Source organism: Polyodon spathula, chromosome 24, assembly GCF_017654505.1.
Source record: "Polyodon spathula isolate WHYD16114869_AA chromosome 24, ASM1765450v1, whole genome shotgun sequence".
Lineage (NCBI taxonomy): Eukaryota > Metazoa > Chordata > Actinopteri > Acipenseriformes > Polyodontidae > Polyodon > Polyodon spathula.
Window position 1 is genome coordinate 9,664,385 of NC_054557.1, and position 24,972 is coordinate 9,689,356.

Consider the following 24,972-nt stretch of genomic DNA (forward strand, 5'->3'; position numbering starts at 1 on the left):
CAATAATCAAGCCAAATTATTTATCTTTTAAAACATCATGGGTTTATCTATTCATTTTAGCCTTGTTTAAGCCAGGACACATTGCTTGGCTTCCAGTTTGTGTAGGTGTGGAGGCTGTGGCAGTGGGTTTTCTTTGACTTCAACACTAACAAAAGAACCCTTACCATTTTTTTTAAACCTGTGAGAAATACAATATTTGAAAATGCAACTTAATTCATACTTAACTAATTCCTTATTTATATAGTTAAGCGCACTGTACTACATAACTGCTTGCGAGTTGAGGTAAGAAAAAGCATTAGATACAGAAGCCTTTTGGTGACGTTCAGGTGATTTAGTTGGCTCTTCTAATATATATATAGAATAATAGATGAGCTTCAGTGAGTTACAGGAAAATAATGCCATCTATGGTTTCCATGACTTCATAAATTACGAGACAGGTCATAGAGTAATTTATAAACTGATGGATATAAGAGCATAATTCGCCCTTGCAAAGGAGTTGGCTCTTTTGTACAGTGGTATCAGCGCTATGCTTTAGTGCAAGAGGCCCTGGGTTCATGTCCACCCTCCACCTGTGTGTGGATTGCCTGCCCTGATATATATATATATATATATATATATATATATATAGTTTAGTTTACTTTTCATTAACTTTTACTAACTACATGTACTGACTTTTAATCCCTTTATAAACTTAGTAGATTCTGTCATTTTGTTTTGTACGTAACCTGAATAGATGATACTGGTTAAGAACAATGGGGGAAAAAAAAATCTAATGTTCAAACGTACAGCTCCATAATTCCAGGTTTTAGGTGGAAATTCAAATATCTGTCAGGATATGACACCTGGGTATAGATACAGTATGTTAAATAAATCTGAATTAAGTAACCTATATGGAATGTTAACACCAAGGCTCATTATTGTATATCATATATAGATGCGCATTAGAAGCTATTGTGTTAATACATGTTTGTATTTTATCATATAAACAAAAGCAATTGCATTTGAAATAATTATATCAGCGTTCAGTATTGTCACAGATGTGTTGCTTCCCTGGAGTAAGCCTTTCTTTTTGTGAGCTTAGTGACGCCCACATGGATTAGTCACCAGTTCAATCATTTCTTGCTGCTGCTTTAGCTTATACAGAGACAATGACCAAAGGAACAACTGGATCTTATTGGATCGTGTAGATTTGAGCCCCCAGTGGCACGAATCCAACACCTTGATTTCATCACTGCTGCTTCATCAGTTTGATGCTGTGGTGGTGGTCTCCATCTATCGCAGTCTTGGGAGGTTTTTAATAAATTATCCAGTCTAGTATGACACTTACATAATGATCCTTGTTTTGTCATCCAACACAGACGAAATAACAACTTTCTAACCATGTCATATTTTTTTTTTAAAAATGATCAACCACTTACGGCTAAAATTAACTTATTGTGTGAGACGACAGGGTAATTCTTAATGAATGACGAAAGCTCAGTAAGGCAGCAGGGTATTTTGATTACAGATATAAGTGGACCTTTGAAACTGTTTGCGTAGGTTGATGGATGAAGTCGCTTGGAGCAGCACAAGTTCCTCTTGCAGTTTGAAATATGTAAAGAATGCAGAAGAGGAAAAAGGCACTGTTTGAAATGTTGGCCATGAATGTTGGGGCACAGGAGACAAGTAGGTCAGAGGGGATATGAGTTGTGAATACCTAAGAATGTTTTGGAGAGGATACTAAACCCAGCCGCCAATCTAAACATAAATACATGATCAACGACTCCCCAGTAATACAGTGTTCAGAACAAAACACAAATATCAAGAACACAGGTATAAATCTCAAAGGGGCTATGCACTATATAGAACATAAAAAACCTTATAAAAGTACAAGAACAGCAATAAAGTGTGGAGTACAAATGAATATAGCTTGTGTCAGGGACCACAGCTGTAGGAAGTTAATTGTTTTCTTCAAATATGTCCTTTGAACATGGCAGAGGAGGATTAGATAAGTATCATACCAGTAATGTACATTCAAAATTAAGTTAAAAGGCAGGCTTCCTGAGTTGCTAAACTTACCCTATTATAGCGTCTTTCCATGTAGAATCACTCTATGACATTGTTAGTATTTTCTATAGCTAAACTGTTGCATTTAATGTATTTATTTGAATTATATTTTTAAACTGTATGTCCTCCATGTATAATTTCTACCTCTCTGCGATGAATGAGACACAGTTTAGAGGACCAGACTGTGGACTCTTTCATTTATATCCTCAACTGTACTTTGTATTTGAGTTTTATGTACAATACATATAGAGAGATGCTTATCAAATTGTGATGAAACTTGCAAAGGAAATTCTTTAGCTATAAAGAAACCACTGAGAATAACTGTAAAAGCAGAGATTAGGTAAAGGATACAATCTCAATTAATAAATTCTTTGGTGCAACAGTATATATCCTGTGAGATACATATATTGGATTATGTTTTTTTTCTGGATTCCATGCCTAGTCGGCAGTATAAAATATAGAAGTAGACTCTTCTATGATTCAAGGAAAATGCACACAAATGTTTTATGATTCAAACAAAGCTGCTTCATGAAAATATTATCACACTATAAAACATATAAAACACTAACTTTGCAAAATGATAGTGTTTTATCTTGCTTTCATGTCAATCTGTTTGCGGTTTTAGCAAATGAATTATATTTAGTTTTCTTGCTTTGTGCAAAAATTCAATTAAAAAGGTAATTCATAACAAAGGCAGCCTCGCTGGCTGATTGCCTTTTCCTTCCAGCACTTAGCTGACACAAATCCAATAAAGCAACAGTGTACGTTTGCATTTATGGACAAATACATTCAGCCTGCAAAATATACACCTTAATCCCAGCAGTTGCTTATTATTTCTCTCATAAGATCTACAGGCAATGTACTTCAGGAGATAAACTGTTTTAATATACGTGGGGTATAGCAGCAACAGTATATGGTTAGCTCTTAAACATCATACTAAGAGGTTCAAGGGTGATCAAAGGTCACACTAAGGGCTTCTGACAAGTTCGAATTAGAAACCAATTTACATACAGTAAAGAAAAACTACTGTACATACCGTGTTTGTTTAGGTTCAGTGAAGGAAGTAGGCCCAGCCTGAATGGGAGAGCATGTAGGAGAGCTGTTGTTTAAGGGAGTAGTGTTAGTTAGTGTTCCATGAGAGCTTGGATTTTGTTTGTTGTTTTTGTTTCATTGTAAATAATAAAAGTGCACAAACCATGCTAATATATATGCACTGACCTGAGACTTTCTTGGCGCACCCACACAAAAGAGGTGACACAGCCCCATTTCAGAGTTTTTCTCTTTTCATTTAATTAATATGTTTACTGTACAGTAAGGTACAGTAAGGGGGGGGGGCAGACTGACATTTGAAACACTTGTGATTTTGCACCTCTCTGTGTGAAGGGGTGTCAGGCCATCACAGGATTCTAAACATATTTTATTGTGTAACCGCAAGATAAAAACATTCCTTTTACATAAATAAGGATGACATCTATACCGCAGTGAGTCTCCAGTCTGGGACAGCAAGCCTATTGCATGTAGCTACATTTCCAGACTTTATTAGGTTCTCTCTCCCTGGACATCAATAGCTCACAGGTGCCTGCAGTAACAATCAGCCTTCTGTTAACAGATCAACAGCTATATTCTGCAGAGGTTACCACAGTACTGTGTGATTTCCTTTTAATGCAATCTGAAATTCACAGAGGAAAACGTGATGCAAGGACAGCTTTTTCACATCAGCAAATTAGTAATCTGTAGAGTGATTTCACAATGCAGTACAGAAAGAGAACACTGCAGAGTTAAGACCCCAGCGATTGGTGAAAATGTCATTGTTTTTCAAGGCCATGCCATCTGTCTTTCACCTCTTTATACACTGCAGGGTTTGATAAAAAATATATATATCAATAAATACTGTGCACTGAAAGTATATGCTGTTTGTCACACCTCTAGAGACACTGAACTGGAATAGCCTTTAGAGTTTTGGTGATTTCTAAATTTTATATAACAAAAATATAAACATTCAACAGTAATCTGCAATAACATTTTTTTTTTTTTTTTTTGATAACCCCATTTAAAAGTTTACCAAGATCACATGTCAATGTCATTTAGCAGTTTTCATGTTTCTACTATATGTTTACCTCAGCTAACCTTACTTTACCACACCACTCAATGATTTACCATGCTTGCCCATGCTTTATTGCATGTAAACTTCAATAAGGGACAGCTCAGTGAGGTTTTTTACATCTACCATATGTCCTGCCCAGATGTTAATGGAATGAGATTTCACCCAACCACAGACCCTACCACGCCTCTAAAAAAAAATGGAAAAGTTATAAATACAGTACAGCTCAGACTGTCTTCTGCAGACACAAGCTGGGACAACTTGGTCATGTGTTATTCTGCTCACAGATAGTTCAACACATCTGCTTGGCTGAAGAGAGGCTGCCTGCTTAATGGCTCATTTTAACCTTGGATGATTTTCCTAAGGCTCTGAAACAGTCATTTACACTAGGTTAAAGGCAAACTGGTTTCGGTTAGAAATTGTACTAGCAGGCAATGCGATGTTATGAAACAAAAACAGCCGCCCGCCCCTGTCTTTCTCATTACAGAATAATCAAATCTCTAAAAGTGTAGCACCAAAGTTAGTTTTCAAAATGTTCAAACATATTTAAGAAGGTTGTTGCAGTAAACTACTATACCACTAAAACAAAAACACCAGATCGTAAAAAACACAACAAAAACAAAAACAAAAAAAACACCTTGTTTTTCATTCCTGGTTTACTACCTGAGGCATAGTAACAAAGATTGAGATCACGTATATACCCCTAAGCTGCCAATGTAGTAATCTCATTTTGTAAGCTGTTAACACGCAATCAACAAAATACTGTCCCCTTAAAAGCGTGACATATTATATAGTACAGATATTTTTTTTCTGTTTGGTTGTGTTCTTGAAGATACATACTTAAAGATAAAGCATCTTGATTATATATTAAAAATAAATTTATACAAAAAACACGCAATCCAAAATACTTATTGATCTGTCAGAAGAAATACTTCCATTCACACTGTGAAACAATTCTTCTGGACAGTCTGTAAATTGCAGGTGCCTTTATATTATTAGAGAGTTGCTAATACACCCAGGAATGTGGAATGCCCTGAAGCAAAAACTGCTTCATCAAAAGAAAATCTATACATTCACTTGATTTCACCCTGACAAGCACAACATCTGCTGACTTATAATTTCCAATGGGAACTTTACAAACTCTTTAAACTCAATAATTGCGCATGCTTTCAGAGTCGTCCAAAGAAACAAACAAACGTACAAACATCTAAACAGTCAAACAATTAACCGTACAAAAACACTCACGTGGTTTTCTTAAGCAAGAAAGTGAGTGTGGGGGTCAAAGATCTGGACAGGGCAGCATTGGTGCACTTCACTCAAGTCAAAATTTAGTTGGAAAACTAAACGATCGCAAGCAACAGTACTTTAGATGTAGTTGCTTTCTAACGAGGAGGTCTCGGCATGCCTTTTAATCCTTGGTTATTATTTCCTCTTTAAAGCCATGTGAATGGCCTTTGGTTTGCAGGCTGCAGTTCAAGTTACACACTCTCACTCTTGTGCCCTCCCATCACTCCCCTGCTGACCTACTATGTCACTCCCGTTGTGTTCCTCTGCCAGTCAGATCCCATTGAACCGCTTCCTTACTTTATATCTTATCCTTATCCTATAGCTTAACCTACACACATTCTCTTCCAAGAGTACCATCATTATGCAGATCCACACATAGCACATATAGGGGCGTGTTTAAATACAGTGCCTACAATTGATGAGGATCGTGACCCAAACCTGCAGTGTTGTACTGTAGAATAATTATGTATCTCGTTAGACCCCCTGCAGCTATGAGTAATACACTGCGGCCCGCACTACCTGTCTGTTGCCACAAGTCAGTGGATATCTGTGAACGCGCACATCGTTTGTATTTCCTGTGGTGCGCGCTCTCGCAACCTTGAAGGGGCTGGGTGGCGCGCATTCCCTGGGAGCGAGAGAGTGCGCGTACTAACAACAGAGACCCATTCGTTCACCAAAGGATATAATCCGGGCATTTGTGTTTGACACCGAACCGAGACGGGAAATCTAGAGCATCATTATGGAAATTGTATAGAGGAGGTGGTTTTTTTTTTTTTTTTTTTTTTTAAAAACACGTAATTCTACGCAAGGTTTGTTTAGAAAAAGATACAAACAGGCCGCTGTAGGACTGGTGAGGTTCCTTTCAATTCTAACGTTGATGGGGAAACCGAGTGAGGAAGAGTGTCGGTGTAAATAATTAAATATCCGTCTACTGCAAGGAGAGAAAAAAAAAAATGCATCTTCACCAAGTGCTGACCGGAGCTGTCAATCCAGGAGACGGCTGTTACTCGGTCGGTAGCGTCAATGACATTCCTTTCACGGTAAGAATTAAAATAGCACGGTGCTTAATCTGTTGTGCCAGTTCTAGGAATAGGGATCAGCAAGTCAGAATTGAACGCTGCAAGACTTATTATTTTCTAGGGTTACTTTAATATATATATATATATATATATATATATATATATATATATATATATATATATATATATATATATATATATATATTCATAATAAACACTGTTAGGCTGCAATGCTCTGTTTAAAAATAAATGAATGGGGTTTGTCTGCAAATGACCGTCAGTGCGTTGATGCAGTTTTACAATACGATAAAATAAATAAATAAATAAAAATGGAGTGCTTTCTTTTGTGCTGTGCTAAAATTGCTCCTGAATCCTTCATCAATAGGTCTTGACTTGGTAACTGTAGCACAGCAGTTTACCAAGCGAGGTAAAGATACAGTAATTTTAATAAAGTAATCCAGTAGTCTCCTTCTAATGAGTCATGTGCAGCAACTGTGCAGACCAGACGTTAAAACAATTACACATTTGCGACATTTGTTGATAGTAAAATGAACAATTCCATGTGGTTAGACATACATGGAAGTAATACTAAATATTATAATCCTTCAAAAGGTCTCAACAACCGCCGCCTGCTTGCCAAAGCAGGCCACAGTTTAAATAGGAAAAACATAGTGGTGATCAGATCTGATGCGGCTTGAATGCCTTTGACATTGTGGTTGATATCTTAAAGCCCACAGTGCATATCCTCCATATTCGAGGGTAAATTATCTCAGATAAAAATCTGCAAAAACAATGTTAATATTTTATTTTTAGCACATTGTTTTAATGCACAGATTTGAGGGGTTTTACCATAAGCTTGAAAACAGAAAACATGCACTATCCAGTAATTCAGTTTTCTGAAGGTTAACAAACACCAAGTTGTAAACAGGAACCGCCTTATCCAATCAGACAACTAAATTTGCAGTTTATTTTTTCATAAGGTGTAAGAATATTTGCAGAATCTGAGTGACAGATGGCAGTCTGCATAGACATATAGCTGCCTGCATTAGCCAGGGTTTCCACTAGCTGTTACAATGTGTCTTGATTCCATCATGCATCAGAAACATGTTGTGTTAAACCCCTTACTTCTCAGGCTGTTACTTTAATATCTGACTGTATATAAAATCTGCATCACATTTTGCATGTCTCGTTTAGTAGTGATAGATTTTGTAAGTGCAGTTAAACTTTTTTAAGTCATATTTCCCAACCAAAAAAAACATTTTGTGGTTGAAACAAATTAATGCAGACATGTTTGTAGAGTGAAAATAAATACTTTTTGCTACAATTCCTTGTATAGGTTTGCATGTGAGGTTTATAAACTTATTTTAGTGATGTCCACATACTATGTGAGCTACTGCATAACTCTCCCAAAAATAAATAAATGCAAATAAATTACCTGTGTTTTCTAAAACCTGAGCACAATATATAAGTTGCTACAACAAAAATGAGCCCATAAATGGTATAAACTATAATTTTATTGTTTTTATTATTGTTTATTGTTTATGGGTTACATAATAGTTGTTAAGATTATTTGTAATTTTTGGGGAAAGAGCTGGCCTGTGCGTGACAGTGACTGGTTTTAATTCATGATCTAGAGTCTTTAATGCCCTGATGAGAGATGAGATGCAGTGTCTCACTCAGCTGTTTAGCAGCTATACTGCTTTGCAGGTCTTATGAAATGTTAACCATCGTAAGGTCTGAGGTCATTTTAACAACCTTGTAAAAATACACCATTATCTTGGTCAGCAGTGTTGTTAAATGTATTTTATGACAGTGCTGTTTTTGTATTGAATTCAGTTTGTATTTTAACATTATTTACTGTGCATATAGCAGAGGTTCCTTATTTCTTATGTTCCCATTAATAAATCATTGTGTTGACAGCAGCTCTCATGACATCCTGCAGGTTAGGTAACAACAGGTGCTGCATTGTGTGCTGTCCAAATGTACAGCATTAGTCTGTCATTGACAATATTCAGCACATAGTTTGCAGTTCGTGCTTTTTGGAATAAAGCATCACATTGCAGCTGCTTCCAATGTGGTCAACAGCAAAAAACAGCATTTATTTAAAACATTTAATCAATATAAACCAATTTTATACCAATACATGTCCTGCTTCAACTGCTTTGTCTGTCTAGAGGCTGTCTATAGTGCTTGAAGTACTGTAGTGAAGAGGTTTATTCCTCCTTTTCGCTATTTGTTATTGCAGACTTTGTAAAGTGGTTAAAATGTATGTTAAAATGTGCATAATGCCAAACTAATTTATTTCCTGAAAATGTCACTATAATTTCAGGCATATGGCTCAGGATGTGATATTGTCATTTTGGCAAGTGACTTTGAGTGTGTTCAGATCATTCCGGGTGCTAAACATGGAAACATTCAAGTGAGCTGCGTGGAGTGTTCACATCAGCTGGGAAGGGTAAGTATTTCATCTCATGTTTAAGGGTGTAAAAATAAACACTGCAGTTAATTATTTTGTGGTGGAAATGTTTTTTTTTCCCTTTGCTATGTAGGTTTTAATGCAATATATTAACTCTGAACAAATCAAAATACATCCACCCCTCGTTATATCGTCCCTCGGATTCGGATACATCGCGGTCCTGGAGTTGGCTCCCCATTTTGACTGTCTAACTGTGTATGCCTTAGCTGCAATACACATAGACACAAACAACAATATACAAAAAAATTAAAAACAAAGCATTAATATAATACTGTTATCATAAACACCTGTATTGCACAATAACACAAAGCAAATTAAATATCTACTTGCTGAAGCGGTTTTTATTTTAGCCAGTGAGGCGTTCACGTGTGGCAGCAATGCACTAGCAAAAGCCACAAGGCAGTAACGTCAGGTCCCTAGCAACAAGTCTTCAATGTTGTGAATGGATTTTTTCAATGCAGTGGGTTTGTGCATTTAAGAAAGGAGAGGAAGACACATTAAGTTAATTGGCGACTGAAGTTGATGAGAAGCAGTAAAAACAGTGTGCTGCTTTTTAAATGAAAAAATGAGAAAAAGCAGGTTGCGTAGAGGATTTATACTGGACCCTGACGTCCCCGATAAAATGAAGGAGTGGTTGTACAGTATTTGTTAGCCTATTTATTTTTCTGTGGATCTCTCGCTATATTGAGGCCCTCGATATACAACAGATTTGTATTGGACCCCGACACTGCGATATATTGAGTGGGTGGTGACACATTTTACTGGTTACTGTAGAAAAATGTGCTATAGCAGTTTTGATCTGGGAATTTGTTTCGGCAAAACATTTGTCATAGTAATTTTAAATACCTAAGACTGTTTGCTGTTGTCAACAACTTAAATGATATCGAGCAGGGGAGTGATCACTAATAGCCCTGCAGATTTAATGTCCAAAGATTAACATTATTAGAACATATACATTTGGGAACCTTTTGACCTAAGAGAACTGTTCATTTTAAGGAAGGAATGAACAAATGTCAGTATATAATTTTCTGCATTTTTATGTTTTATAAAGCTGCAGTATATTTCACACATTGTGATTTACAGTAGCAGTATGTAGGGTATCCTAATTCATCTTTATCCCTTTCTGTTTTTTAGATTGCAGCCTCCTATGGGAATACAGTGTGTATTTTTGAACCAGTTGTTACAAATCTCCACAAAAGAAACAATGTAAGTGTAGTGGTGTTTTATATGTTCCAATTATTGTCATTTGCTTGAAGTGAAAAAAATAAATGCTTTGGACTATTTACTAATTACTGGTAGTAATCATTAATTATTAACACTGCCCCAATCTCTCATCTCAAATGATAATAACACAAATACAAAAAAATGTTATTAACATTACAGAATCTTTTTGGAATCGAAAGGATATTTCAATATTGGTAAAAAGGTGTGCATTTTTATTTGAAAATAAGTGGTTTACATGGTAATTGTTCCTTAAAATAGTGAAGACACAAGTAAAAAGACATGTAAAAAAGTGTAAAGCTGGACAATTGGACAAATACATTTATTTATCTTTTGAGTTTGAAGGGCAAGTCTTTCTGGCATGTGTACGGTGCGGTGTCAGCAGAAAGGGAATGAGAATGATGCTTCGCTTTTTTTTTATAGTGACGGCTTCAGTGTACACAGCATTCGCAGTGTTGATAGCATGTATTATTTGCAACATGTTTTATTTGCTAAAAAAGCTTTTAATATCTATTATTTATTCATTATTTTCACCCTTACACATAAATGTGACATTAATGTGTTGAAAGTGACTCAAATGTGTGTGTGTTTTTAAGTTTGTTTTTACTAACATGTATTTACATTACCAGCAGCTAAATTATCAATGGCAAAAGACAGGACAATTTTTCCTCAATTCTATGACCTACAATTTGGCATGGGACCCACAAGGTAACATGCATTTAATTTTTTAATTGACCTTTTTCATATTAAGAGAATCTTTTATTAACTCATTGTACTGTTCAACAATTTAATTGACTCTGGAAAAAATCTACAGAATCATACAGAACAGAAAAAAATCCTTTTGAGCTAAGTGTTGGCTGAATGAGGCAGATGGCTTATTTATGCTGTAATGCACAAAGCTGTATTGCTATCTGTGTAGTCTCTAAAATGCTTGTCAGAAATGGAAAGACAATTAACAGCTTTATAATTTAAGATTAAGCCTGAACTGTTGCCATCATACCAAAAATGAAACATGTTACATTGCATTCTTTTAATACAGAAGAAGTTACCTATACCGCTAATACTAGTCTTTAATTCCAGCTATGTGTTTTAGGAAGAATACATGACATTACATTGGTGATTTAAAGTTAGGTTTTAGTTTATAAAATCCTTACAGATGTGTTACTTCCTTGTTAGACAATGGTAAAGTGTTGCTTATTGACACACCCTTATTGGAATGACATCCTGCAGTTTTAACACATCATCTTACTCCTCTGAAATGTATTTTTGATTCGTAAACCTACATTTGTGATGCCCATTGTGCCATTCTTCATTGCTAATTTTGATCTGTGTTTCTTCTTCGTAGGTAACCGGATATTAACAGCAACAGACCGACTGCAGCTTTGGGCGCCGCCGTCTGGTGATGTTCTTTTGGAGGAGGATGATGGTCAGGCTGCAGATGATAAATTACCACCAGTCTTAAATGATTGGAAATGTGTCTGGCAGTGCAAGTAAGTATTGTTTGTGATAGCTTACACAAAGATAATTACATTGCCTCCTGCACACAGATTGTATCACAAAGAAAAGTGTACTTTGTGTTTTAGACTGTATAGTTAACGTTTGCAGTAAATGATACCTTTGTACGGTATGTTGCTGTGGGTGGTAGCTACATTTTCAAATGTCTGTATGACTGGAATAGGCAAAACCTGACAAGCTGTTTAAATCAAACACATTCTGACAGTTTAATAACTGCAAAACAACACGTGTTACATTTAGAGCGGCTAATCAAATGACTGGATGCAATGAGATGACCAGTTAATGGTTGCCTGCCACAAAGTAGCACATTGTCAATTCTATTGAAAAAGGACAACATTAAGCAAACCAGCTAGACCACAATAAAATAAGGAACTGTGAGTTTAAACTGTTGTAAAGCTGAAGAACATTATTGCTAATAGCCAGTGTGACCCTTCCTGTATCTGTCCTTCTGGACCGTTTTAGTTTTACATATGTACATTCCTTGGATTTCTGGATGTCTGTCATATTAAATAATTAATGGTAATATTTTACAGCTTTCTCAAGCTTCTAAATCCTTGAAATAGGGATCTATTTATGGCTATTTTCACAGACCCTGATTAGTACTAATTGAACTACCTTACCAAAGGTAACATTAGGTGGTCCAAGATGAGTAACTGTCCATTAAAAGTAATTGCTTCAAGTGCAATGTGAAGTATCATTTATTTATAGTTTAGTGTAGAGCTAGTTGAACCAAAAGAGTGAATGCAGAGGTGACAGGAGGAAAGTTGAAAATGTTCACTTTTTAATCTCTAAATAATACTTACTTTTTTGGTAATCTTTAGAAAAGGATACATTTTCATTTTAAGAAAATGCAGGGGATGTGTAAAACAATTATGGAAACTTGCTAAAATTGTTTATCAAATTGCTAAGCAAGCTAAGAAGAATACAGGGTTTGTAAAACCCTGCCGCCAAAGTTTACAAAATCAACAGAAAAGTTAATTTGGGTCAGAAAGTCACACTTCTTAAAAATAGAAAAAAGCAATAAGGTTTTTGATAGTGTTGTTTTGATAGGATTTTGGTTATTTTATTAAGTTTAGGAAACAATACAAAAACAGTGAATTCACTTTGACAGACCGTTTAACGCTTTGTAAGGTTTCACTATTTTTTTTTTGCTTCTACTTTTTCAGGACTGCAGTGTCTGTTCATATTATGAAGTGGTCCTCTGATGGTGAATACTTTGCAACAGCGGGGAAGGTAAGGAGAATCTCAAACTAGTCAAAGCATCACAGAATAATTTAGACTGTGTAAGATAACCCTTGGGGTCTCTAAAGGGAGTCTTGTTACTGATTTTACACAAACAGGGCCATATTCACAAACTCATGGGTTATTTAAAGAACGTTTTAAAGTATATTTTGATTAATTAAATAAAACATTGAATAAACGGGTTATCAACACAGACATTGTGACCATTGTAATGCTTTTCCTTGACCTACTAGGCTGATGTGTATACAGTATGTTTAGTGTTCTTTTAAGATGGAACTGAAACCTGTATTTCTAACATACCATTTTATTTTTTGCAGGATGACTGTTTACTGAAGGTGTGGTATCCAACCACTGCCTGGAAGTCTGCTGTTGTAATCCCGGATCTCCCTGACCGAAAGTCAGACGCTGTCCATTTCTCCTTTGTGTACTTGGCACATCCTCGGACTGTGACAGGCTTTTCATGGCGGAAGACCAGCAAATACATGCCTAGGTTAGCAACACCGTTCTGTTTGCTTTTAATCTGAAAATGAGAAAGTGCTAACTTTTTAAGATGTAGGCTATAATAAACAGAAAGCATGCATACATAATTTTTTTTTTGGTGACTTTGGTACTTTATTAGCCCGATTTAACATCACAGACAAGAAAATGACATTCATAAATAGTTAGCATTTCCTAGTGCACTATACTGTATATGGGAACGGTAAAACCTATTTGACAAATAATAAATACTGTAAAAACCTTTGTATAAGTCTATTTGCTATGGACCTAAAAAGGGGGGAGCGACTTATATACCATTATGATCTATAGGATTTTTCCTGAAATTGTTGTCCTCCAAAAAATTGGGGCGACTTATACACCGGTACGACTTACACGCTGTTTTTTACGGTACATTTTTTTGTACTATCATCATAGACCCACACATTCACTTTTTTAGTTTTTGGTTAAATTTGATATAAAATGTGAGGGGGAAAAAGGTTTTTAAAAAATAAGAAGTCGTGATGAATAAGTGGTGCTAGATATTAACAGTTTGTTGCCTCTCCAATGTATGTATGTGTTTCTACAGAGGGTCTGTGTGCAATGTGCTGCTTACTTCGTGTCAGGATGGTGTCTGTCGGCTCTGGTCCGAAACCTTGTTACCGGAGGATAGTCTTCTTGGTGGCCAAATCACTGAAAGCAGCACTAGCTCCAGCAGCAGCCTTCCTCGTCTCGGAAATCAGAAGGATAAGATACAGCATGCTCTGGAGGTAAACATTTGTGCCTGTGCGGTTTAGTCAAAATGATTGAATAGAAGGTACCGTAAAAATCGTTGTATTGGTCGCACTGGCGTAAAAGCTGCTTGCCCCTTTATGAGATTAATTTTAGGAAAACACCCTTTTTTGTGTGTTTTTAAAATACTTTTTTTTTTAATTGATTTTTTTTTCCCTCCATGCTCAACCCTGATAAAGAAATCACAGGTTTAGTTTTGAAATAACCCTTGTTTGCAACATTTTATTGTATTGATAATTTTACAGTGTTTTTTTTTGTTTGTTTGTTTTTGTTTACTGTTACTAGAAACTATATTACATTTTTCAAAATTTCTAAATAATTGGTTCAAGTAAATTTAAGTGCAATGTCAAAATACATCAAAGTAAAGGTATGGTACTACAGCTGTAAACTCTACTAGTAACAGTGTAAACCACTGACAAATGGTACTTGAATGGATTGAAAAAGTAATAATTAACAGTGCACCAGTAAGTAAAATCAAGTTATACATCCTACATCACATCTGTATTAACCAGTTTTATTTTAGCTTATCAAGTACCCAAACACTTCAACTACATATCTTCTTTGCTTTACTTAACATTTCTTTCTAAAACCATACTTGGACAATATAGTTCCAGCTGCATTGGCTTTTACAAATGCATTGTACTAATTACAATTTTAAAAGAAAAGTGTTAAACAGTGATGCTTGCATCAATTAAAAAAGCAAAACAAAAAACAAACAAAAAAAACAACTAAACAGTGCTAATAATCAGTTAACAAAACGTCTCAGTGTTGCATACAGTGCAGTACAATTGCATTAAACTTCCAGCTGTACAATGATACATTCATTTTGTTTTGTTAATCAGAACCATAACCATACACATACTTTACAAGTGTACCACTGTGTTGCACTGACATGTAGAACAAGTTACGCATGTATTAAAGTCACTAAAAGTACTCCATTCATACAAATGTTTTCTACATTGGGCCATAAACACTTTTCTCCTCTATTGGCTCATTTTCATTTCGCCGTATTTTTAAGTTTGTCTTTGTTTGGTCTCCAGTCAGATACTGTTTTTTCATTAATTCCAAACTCCCTTTCAACATTACGATTGGCATGCTTTTCGGCAAATTCGGCAATTTCAAACCTGTTGTGTAGCGCTTTCGTTTTTTGTCTGACTGTCCTACTTTATCCAGTCTCAAAGACACCTGAATTATAATTACAATGAACACAAAACTTGATAAGTTTACTCAGTTTTATAATCAATAGCTGTTTGCTGCAGATCCCATGGCCGGGTTCAGTCTGAATGTTGACAAATCAGTGGCCCGGGATGGTGGTAATAATTAAATTCATAGAGATGGACCGGTGTTGTGTTAACAGTGAAGCAAAGTAGCTGTGACTTTTTCATATTCGGATGATTGTTAACTTTAACCACTGTTTTTTTTTTTTTTTTCTCAATGTACATGCGTCTGGGTCATCAGTATGTCAGTCAAGGGTCCGAAAGCTTGTGTTTAACTTTCAAATTGATTAAGGGTATTGAGAGTAACGAATTCAAACTTTTAACAGTGGTTTTGTGTTTCTACCTAGCAACATTACCTGAGTGACGCAGAGCCTGAATAAATAATCAGGTTGCTGAAAAAATAATTGTGTTGCTGACTGTTAAGTTTGTGTGAGCCATAACCGTGGCCGTAGTAATCCCATTTGTATGTTATTATCTGTGGCACTGGTACAGTAGTTTAATATTAGACACTCTGGCGCATAGGTCACACCAGTGTATTAGTCACACCACCCTTTTTCTTACAGGAAGTCTGTTCTGACTAGTTTGTTTTTATCCCTCAATGCAAATACCCAGCTGATAAAACTTGCATATATTTTCATATACTTGAAGCAGTTTGGCCAATAAGGCTGCATTGATTTTATATTTCATTGGTTGTGTATCCTGCAGACAATTCACCACTTTAAACATCTGAGAAGAGGTCGGAGGAGATCTTCAGCTCTGGTCGCCCACACAGATCTGTTGCCAAGCCAGCTTGGTTCACATGATGTGCACAGGCAGATTTCTCACCATGCTAATGCACTCTGCCATTTTCACATTGCAGCAAGTATCAGCCCTAGCACAGGTGATCTACCAACTGGGCTCTATCTTGTATACAGAATATTTGTGGATGGCAATTGACTTCAAAAACCTAACATTGTCTAAGGAGGCAGTTTTTGTTCAGATACTTTTTGTTACTTTATTATTTATAGTGATTCTGGTAGGTAAACTACTATTCATTTATAAAGAAAACCACATATCAAGAAAACAAGATATATATAAAAATTCTGCAATGAATATAAATAAAACCAGAAATGATTCAATTATTTTTTCCAGCTATTCCAACGGCTTTGGCTGGCACAGCTTTCACATCTGATGAAGGAAATGGAGGCTTTGTTGTTCATTGGCTTAACAATAAGGATCTCAGCTTTACATCTGCCATGGATTTGTTTATGCAGCAACTAAGAAAGATCTCTGAGCAGCAGGTGGAACAAGGATGTGAAGACCTTGATCAAGACATTTTACAGAAGCTTGATCCTGGCAAGTGCTAGTGTAAAATTATGTGTGCATATAACTGTTTCATTTATTTTGTTTCATTTTATTTTACTAGTGTACAAATTAAATATTTTAGTTTCTAATGTTTTCTAGATAAAGAATAATTTTCTTAGTCTAGTTCATGTTCATACTAGATTAAAAATCAATAAAATCCCAAATTAAGGGAGTCTGTTTCTAAATTCATGAAAGCAATCAGATTGATAGAAGAGGGTGAAACTTATTTGCATGAGTTGTTTCAATGATTTCTAACATTCTAGAACTGGAAGATGTTTCAGATAAAGGGTCATCCGAGCATGAAGGGGAACAAGAAGGAAGTACCAAGGCATCATCCCCTGGTTCCAGTGCTAGTGTGCCACTCCCCACAGTGCTGCTTGATCGGAAAATGGAGGCACTTGTTAATGAGTGGAATAGGAACCCAGATATGCTTTTTACAATTCATCCTGTTGACGGCTCATTTTTAGTGTGGCATGTAAAATACTTAGATGAATACATCCCAGGAATCTTCAGACAGGTCCAGGTACCATATGATATTTTTGTGGCTGACTAATTACCCAAATGATGCTGATTTAAGTTCTGCATGTAATGTAAAATATACAGTTTTATATATTGTGTAAATGCATTTTACATGACATTTTTAACTGAGTAAGTTACTCCCTTTGTAAATCGAACTATCGATAATTGGAGAGTCAAAATCTGATGCGGTTCGTAATTTACTTTTTAACTGCAATGCCTATGTGAATGAGGCATTAAAATGCATGACTTTCCATCTTTTTTTTTTTTCCCCTTCAGGTTGCATTTTCTTCTCGTATTCCAGTAGCTTTTCCCACCGGAGATGCTAACTCGCTTAGTAAAAACATCATGGTGTATGCTTGTACATTTACTGAAAAAGATTCAAGTGATGCTGGGCAACAGAAGGAGAAAATTAAAAGTGTTCCTCATAGTGCATCAGAAACAAATGTACTTGGCTCTGGAACTGGCCATTCAGTGGTGCCTGTCATTAGTCCTGCAGTAATGATGGTGTCAAAACACATAGATGGATCCCTGAACCAGTGGGCTGTTACTTTTGCAGACAAGTCTGCCTTCTCATCAGTATTGACTGTCTCTCACAAATTTAGATATTGTGGACATCGTTTCCATCTTAATGACTTGGCCTGTCATACTGTACTTCCATTGTTGCTGACTTCTTCACATCATAATGCTTTGTTAACGCCTGAATCGGAGAACGAATGGGACGCTGAAAAAGTGAAGCAAAAACTACAGCCCTTCAAACCTCAGAAGGGTTTCTCGAGAAAGCAGCTGAAAAATGCAGCAACTCGAACATTTCATGACCCCAATGCAATCTACAGTGAGCTGATTCTCTGGCGTGTGGATCACATAGGACCCTTATCATGCACAGGAGGGGTGTCTGAGTTGGCACGAATTAACTCTCTATATACTTCAGCCTTTTCTAATGTCGCTTGGCTTCCAACACTGATACCAAGCCACTGTCTTGGTGAGTTTTATATGGAAATGTCCTTGTTTTATTTTGTAATCCACTTATTATAACAAAAAACAATAATTTGTCTTGTGGGTGCCTTGTAATGCAAATGCAAGTGTCTTATAACCAGCTCAGCACTATATTAGTATATTAAAAAAAAAAAAAAAAAACTTAAAGTTGTTGTTTTTGCTTGTTTTTAACATTCAGGAACTTACTGCAATTCTGCAAGTGCTTGCTTTGTGGCTTCAGATGGCAAGAACCTTCGGCTGTACCAAGCAGTGGTTGATGCTCGAAAACTTTTAGATGAACTTTCAGATCCAGAGATATCTGTAAGTTCATACAACTTACTGTCGATTTAAAAAAAAAAAAAAAAATTCCTAATAATAAATACCACTTTTTCAATGTCAGATTTTTAATTCACTGTATTTATTGCTCATATTCCAAGGGTGGATTCATGTAACTGTAAAAAATCTCGTAATTCTTGAATGGATACATTAATTGATAATCAGATCCTTGTTTGTTTTTAGAAACTTGTTGGTGAGGTCTTTAATATTGTCAGCCAGCAGTCTACAGCTCGTCCTGGTTGTATTATTGAACTTGATGTCATTACAAACCAGGTATCTAAACATATTTTGTATTTTTTGTTTGTTTGCCTGTTTGTTTTTTGTTTAGTTTTTTTAATAGTCTTTGTCCAAATATTATGGGAAGGAAGTAAAATGCTATTACTTTCAACATTGCTCCACACCTGGGGGAATGGAATGTTAAAATAGATCACCTGTAAACCAACAAAGACTCATTACCCATATAAAAGTGTAATAAAGCATAGTGAAAGCATTGTAAAGCATATAAAAAAAACATTGCACACTGGTAAATGCCTAGTATAACAATGAGAAAGTATGGGGAACCTGCAAAAGTAGTGTGGTAAAATGCTATATGCTATCATTTAGAGGGTTGCTTTTTTTGGTTATTTTGTCTGTTTTATGTTTAACAAATTAAAAGTCGTTGAAGACATGATTTGAATTGTTTTGACAGTTGTTGACTGCAGTTCATTTGCATTTAAACCAATATAAACTACAGTAAGAAAATGGTCTATCTTGTTCTTTTTTTTAATGTAGTGTGGATCAACCACGCAACTTCTTCATGTGTTTCAAGAGGATTTCATCTTGGGTTATAAACCACATGATGAGTCTGTCGCTTATGAGGATCTGGAATCTTCCAGTTTTCAGACAGAACAAGGTATTTAGTTTGTACTGTATTCCTTTTATATACATTAAGAAGTACATTAAGGATAAATAAATAAACCTAAAATATAGGTTATACATCTCTTATTCTGACTTGCAAAGAATATTTCTAAGTTTTAAAGTTATTCAAAGTTGTTGTTTTGTTATTTCCTTGAATGTTTCTTTAAAATCGTTGTTTACAAATACAACTCTACTTTTGTTCAGTAAATGTAAAATAACATTACAATGAAGTCAAATTGACAAGTTTGGAAATTGTATAAATATAGGAGGATGGTTAAATCCATATTAGTGAATTGTTCAGGGAGTACAGTAATTTTGAGGGTAACACACCTTTGCATAAAAAGGTGACACCATTGAATACCAAGTTTCTGATCTACAATTGTTTTTGTTTTGCTGAACAGTGCTGTATTTCCTCAGTAGTCAGATACATGTGCAGATATAAGGTTTTGTAAGACTGCCGATGATATATTCTATTGCCTGGAGGGTCAACGTGTTTCAAACAACATTGTTAATGAATTTGAATGAGCTTATTTTTATTTTTAATAGCATTTTCAATTTTACAGGGTACCGCCCTCCACTATTTTCAGAAACGTTTTTTCTTGTGGTAATTGCAAAGGACAACAATAGACGTTCTGTTCTTCAAATGTGGCATCTCCATTTAAAATCTGTGCAGGCTTGTGCCAGTAAGTACTTTCATTAATATGTTTTTTTTTTTTTTTTGGGGGGGGGGGGCTTTTGTGAAGTGTAGCATTCTTTAAAAAAAATTTGCAATATTTGAAATACAAGTCATGAGATAATAAAATAATCTGTCGCGTATCCAAATGCGGTTCGACCAGAGTAAGGGTGTATATGTAAAGGGAAGATAAATGAATCCTGTTTTAAATACCATTATACACAGCTGTAACAATTACTATATTCACACAATTATTGTTTTGAGATTCAGCTTTTATTAGGGAGATCCCCTACATCCCTTGTTTAGAAAGATACAGGGTATTAATGTATAATAATGATCCGTGCATTCGCCGCTGAGTGACACGCGGGCAATCAAGACAACGCCCCGCAGACAAATATGATTTATTTACACATCAACACACTTCCAGCAATGGTTGCACACGGAGCACATAGAACACAGAGTGTACAAAAACCTTGGTATGATCTACAATCTGTGAACTAATCTTCTCTGTTCAATAATAAACTACCGTTGCTGAACGGATTGATCATGGTGGATAAACGGTTAGGGCAAATATGTGACGGGCCGATACGCATCATAATAATCTGTTATAAAACCAGTTAAATTGACTTGCCATGTGTGATGACTTTGGTTAATTTCAGTTAACAACTCGGTAATGAAGAATATATAAAGGTTTTGCAGATAAACCTCCTGTTTATTTGTTGTTAAAGGTAATACGACACCTGAGCAGACATTTGAGAACAAGCTCACTGTTCCAGAGCAAGACAATGCAGAGTCTTCTCCAGATACTTCCCCTGGCCAAAGCCCTCTTCCACGCTCTTCTTCAACAGCTAATCTCCAGTCTGCCAGCAAGCTCATCCTGAGTTCCAAATTAGTATACAGCCAACCGCTGGATCTTCCCAATGACGTCGAAGTTATCCGTGCTACACCTTCAGCAGGTATTTTATTTTGGTTAAAATGTTCGATTTAAATCAAGTAAATAACATCTACTTTTTTTTTTTTTTTTTTTTTATATGGTACAATATAATTATATATTTTAAATATGTGTTTAAATTATCATATATTAAAATAATGATTTTGTCATGTTCTTGCTCTCAGCTAGCAATATGATCTTGGTTCAGATTGCTGATGAATTTATTGTCCAAATTTTAATATATTTCAAATTACTTTTTTATATATTGTGTATTATTTTAATAGCACTGTGTATTGTTTTTTGTCTGTTTAAACCCCTAATGAATAACACCAATCACTCCTCCTCCCCCCCCCCCCCCCCCCCCCTTTCTTTTGTTTTTAAAGGGCATCTTAGCTCCTCGTCTATTTACCCAGTCTGTCTCGCTCCCTATTTAATAGTGACAACCTGCTCCGACAGTAAGGTTAGGTTTTGGCACTGCATTGTGGAAATTGATCCAAGTTATGAAGATCCTGAAGAAGGGCGCACTTACCGATGGGAGCCATGGTCTTTAATGAACGAAGAAGATGACAGCAATAGTGCAGTGTGTGTTCCTGGGAGGCCAGTGGCTGTCAGCTGTTCTTATATTGGTCGCCTTGCAGTTGCTTTTAAACAGCTAAAGCAAAGCAATGGTTGCATATCAAAAGAGTTCTCAATGCACGTGTCTATATTTGAATGCGAGTCAACCGGAGGATCTGAGTGGGTGTTAGAACAGACTATTCACTTAGACGATTTAGCAAATGTGGGACATGCTCTGGACCCCAGGGTCAGTGTTGACAGTAACTTGTGTGTATATAGCAAGTCAGATTTGTACCTTAACAAAGACCATCATCTGACTCCAAATGTAAAACATTTTGTTCACCTTGATTGGTTATCCAAAGAAGACGGCTCACACATACTGACTGTGGGGGTCGGATCCAGCATATTGATGTATGGCAGAATTTCTGGCATTGTAAATGAACAAACCAGCAGCAAGGATGGTGTTGCAGTCATTACTCTACCACTAGGTGGAAGCATTAAGCAAGGAATAAAATCCAAGTGGATCCTTCTGAGATCCGTGGACTTGGTATCCTCAGTGGATGGCACACCTTCCTTACCAGTGTCACTGTCTTGGGTAAGGGATGGAATACTAGTAATAGGAATGGATTGTGAAATGCATGTCTATGCCCAGTGGAAACAAGACAAGAAATGCTGTGGTGAAACTGAGAGTGACAGTCTGTCATCTTCTGAAAACATAGCAGGCCAAGTTGACTCAAGAGGATTTGACACGAAAGCCCGTGCAATGAAGCACAGTGTTTTTGATGGTCCTGCTACTGCAGGTGATGCTTTCGCAGCTCCTACTGTTCTTCAGGATGGGGGTCTGTTTGAAGCTGCACATTCTCTTTCACCTACTCTTCCTCAGTACCATCCCACTCAACTCTTGGAGCTCATGGATTTAGGGAAAGTTCGAAGAGCAAAAGCCATTCTTTCTCATTTGGTGAAATGCATTGCTGGGGAGGTGGCGATTGTGAGAGATGCAGAGGCAGGAGAAGGAGGAGCCAGGAGACACCTTTCTCGGACCATCAGTGTAAGTGGTAGTACAGCGAAGGACACAATCATAGCTGGAAGAGATGGAGTCCGTGACTACACTGAAATTGACTCAATTCCGCCATTGCCATTATACGCCTTGCTGTCTGCTGACCTGGACACGTCCTATAAAATTGCAGATGAAAGTGGAAAAGTGCGCAAAGGCTCAGAGAGTCAACGAAAGCTATCAGGAGATCAATACGAAGACCTATTTCAGGTTCAAGCTGTGACCACTGATGACTTTGTTAGCTTTGCTACTGAAAAAAAAGAAAGCAAATCCAGAGTTATTAATTTGTCACAATATGGCCTGACATACTTTGGCCCAGAGCATGCTCGAGTTTTATCAAGCCATCTGATGCATTCTAGTTTACCTGGGCTAACTCGCCTTGAGCAGATGTTCCTGGTCGCATTGGCTGACACTGTGGCTACAACAAGCACTGAAGTTGGCGGAAGCAGAGAAAAAAGTTGTACAGGTTAGTAAGTTTACTGAATAGTCTCTTCACAGTTGTTGTCCTTCAGCAATAAAATACATTTCAAGAGAATGATGAGCGTTCCTTAGTAGTATGTAAAAGTGATTATAATAAAAAATAGTACAAAATCAGAATAGTACACAATCATGAAAACTCTGTGAAAAGGGCAAAGGCAGGACCTCTCAATTCAAAGTCTTATTTTACCTTAGGAAATATAATTATTTAGTCTTTTGGTATATGGTCCAGAACAGACCCAGAACATAGAGTACCAGCACTTTCAGTAAACATTCCTGAGGCGCACAGAAGCAGACGTCAGGGACTTCAGTAGGGACATGGCTCAGATGCAATTAACTGTAAAAAATCAGCCAGTCAGGTTTATAGTTTAGAAACAATTGTCCTTGTATTGTAATTTAAACTTTTAATGATACACTTACTATACACTTACTATATTTTATAAACTACATTCTTATTGGATATTTACCAAATTGTAGTTAAATGTCCTCAACTTGAAAAGTATGCCATATTTATTTATTTTTTTTCAAAGATTAAAAGATGAATGTCGTGAATATTTAACCAAAATATTGAACAGCGCTGCTATGTATCTGCTTTATATAACCTGGTTTTATTTCAATTTTGTTTTATGTACAGGAGGGGAAACACTTGATGAATGTGGTCTCCGGTATTTGCTAGCCATGCGCTTGCATACATGTTTGCTGACATCACTACCGCCTTTGTACCGCTTGCAGCTGTTACACCAAGGTATGCATTTTATTAATTATGTGCATTCCATAGTAAAACATTATCCAAACTTCAATATGGTGAGCGCATCTGTTATCTGAGCAGCGCCCTGCTGTGAGCAATGCTCTTCTGTCTCGTATTTCAAATAAAATGCACTAACCAGCCTTCAATATCTTGTATTTACAGAATGTGTTTTAATTCCTAATTGCATCTTTGCAGGTGTTTCTACCTGTCATTTTGCTTGGGCTTTTCACTCTGAGGCAGAAGAAGAAATGCTGAATATGATCCCAGCAATGCAAAGAGGAGATCCACAGTGGCCTGAGTTGCGAGCCATGGGAGTTGGCTGGTGGGTTCGAAATATTAATACGCTACGAAGGACCATTGAGAAGGTAATTTGAATTCCAGATTTATATTCGACTACAGAGAAACATCATTTGTAATTGGTAAACCCAGGACTGGGAGACCCAAAAAGCTGTCTAACAAAGATGAGCAATACTTGAAGATAATATCCTTAAGGAACAGAACTGGCAGAAGGCACAGGTGTCGTTTTCCATCAAACAACAGTACAAAAGTCACTCTTGAAATCAGGACTTAAAGGATGTGTTGCAGTAAGAATACCTGTTAAAAAAGGGGAACAAGACTAAAAGGCTAAAATATGCACAAGAACACAGAAATTGGACTATGTAACAATGGTCAAAGGTGCTTTGGACCATGGATGGACAATGACACCTGTGCCTTGTGCCAGTTCTGTTGTCAATTCAACACTTGCATTCTTTCTATTCCTTAAGGATGTTATCTTCAAGTATTACTCATCCTTGTTAGACAGCTTTTTGGGTCTTCCAGCCCTGGGTTTGTCAATTACAGATGATGTTTCTCTGTACTTGTTGATTATGCTTCAGGTACCACAGCGTGGAAATTGAAAAATGTAAACTATTTCACTCAATGTTTTTCCTTCTTTATGCAAGTCAAGGTTGTTATAATAGTAGAAAACAGTAGTGGAGGCTTTGAGTAAATTGTTGATGCTCATAATGCATCAGAGTAGAAAAATGCAAAATGTTTAAGACTTTTGTACAGCAGTGTGTGTGTGTGTGTGTCTATAT

The 24,972-nt window shown here is 36.3% G+C and overlaps 1 protein-coding gene across 4 annotated transcripts in view; it reads left to right on the forward strand.

The window, feature by feature from the left end:
• The first annotated feature begins 6,081 nt into the window (after positions 1-6,081).
• The window catches only part of LOC121299073 (dmX-like protein 2), a 35,084-nt gene continuing 16,193 nt past the window's right edge, over positions 6,082-24,972 (forward strand). For all 4 annotated transcript variants that reach the window (XM_041226581.1, XM_041226583.1, XM_041226582.1 and 1 more), the window contains exons 1-20: positions 6,082-6,474; positions 8,783-8,908; positions 10,064-10,135; positions 10,780-10,858; positions 11,496-11,640; positions 12,832-12,898; positions 13,225-13,397; positions 13,971-14,151; positions 16,096-16,270; positions 16,522-16,725; positions 16,998-17,257; positions 17,530-18,232; positions 18,425-18,546; positions 18,745-18,834; positions 19,333-19,453; positions 20,022-20,141; positions 20,860-21,087; positions 21,446-23,137; positions 23,783-23,893; positions 24,092-24,261. In XM_041226581.1, the coding sequence (XP_041082515.1) occupies positions 6,388-6,474; positions 8,783-8,908; positions 10,064-10,135; positions 10,780-10,858; positions 11,496-11,640; positions 12,832-12,898; positions 13,225-13,397; positions 13,971-14,151; positions 16,096-16,270; positions 16,522-16,725; positions 16,998-17,257; positions 17,530-18,232; positions 18,425-18,546; positions 18,745-18,834; positions 19,333-19,453; positions 20,022-20,141; positions 20,860-21,087; positions 21,446-23,137; positions 23,783-23,893; positions 24,092-24,261 (4,926 nt within the window). In that variant the 5' untranslated portion in view covers positions 6,082-6,387. The remainder of the gene's footprint in view (positions 6,475-8,782; positions 8,909-10,063; positions 10,136-10,779; positions 10,859-11,495; positions 11,641-12,831; positions 12,899-13,224; positions 13,398-13,970; positions 14,152-16,095; positions 16,271-16,521; positions 16,726-16,997; positions 17,258-17,529; positions 18,233-18,424; positions 18,547-18,744; positions 18,835-19,332; positions 19,454-20,021; positions 20,142-20,859; positions 21,088-21,445; positions 23,138-23,782; positions 23,894-24,091; positions 24,262-24,972) is intronic.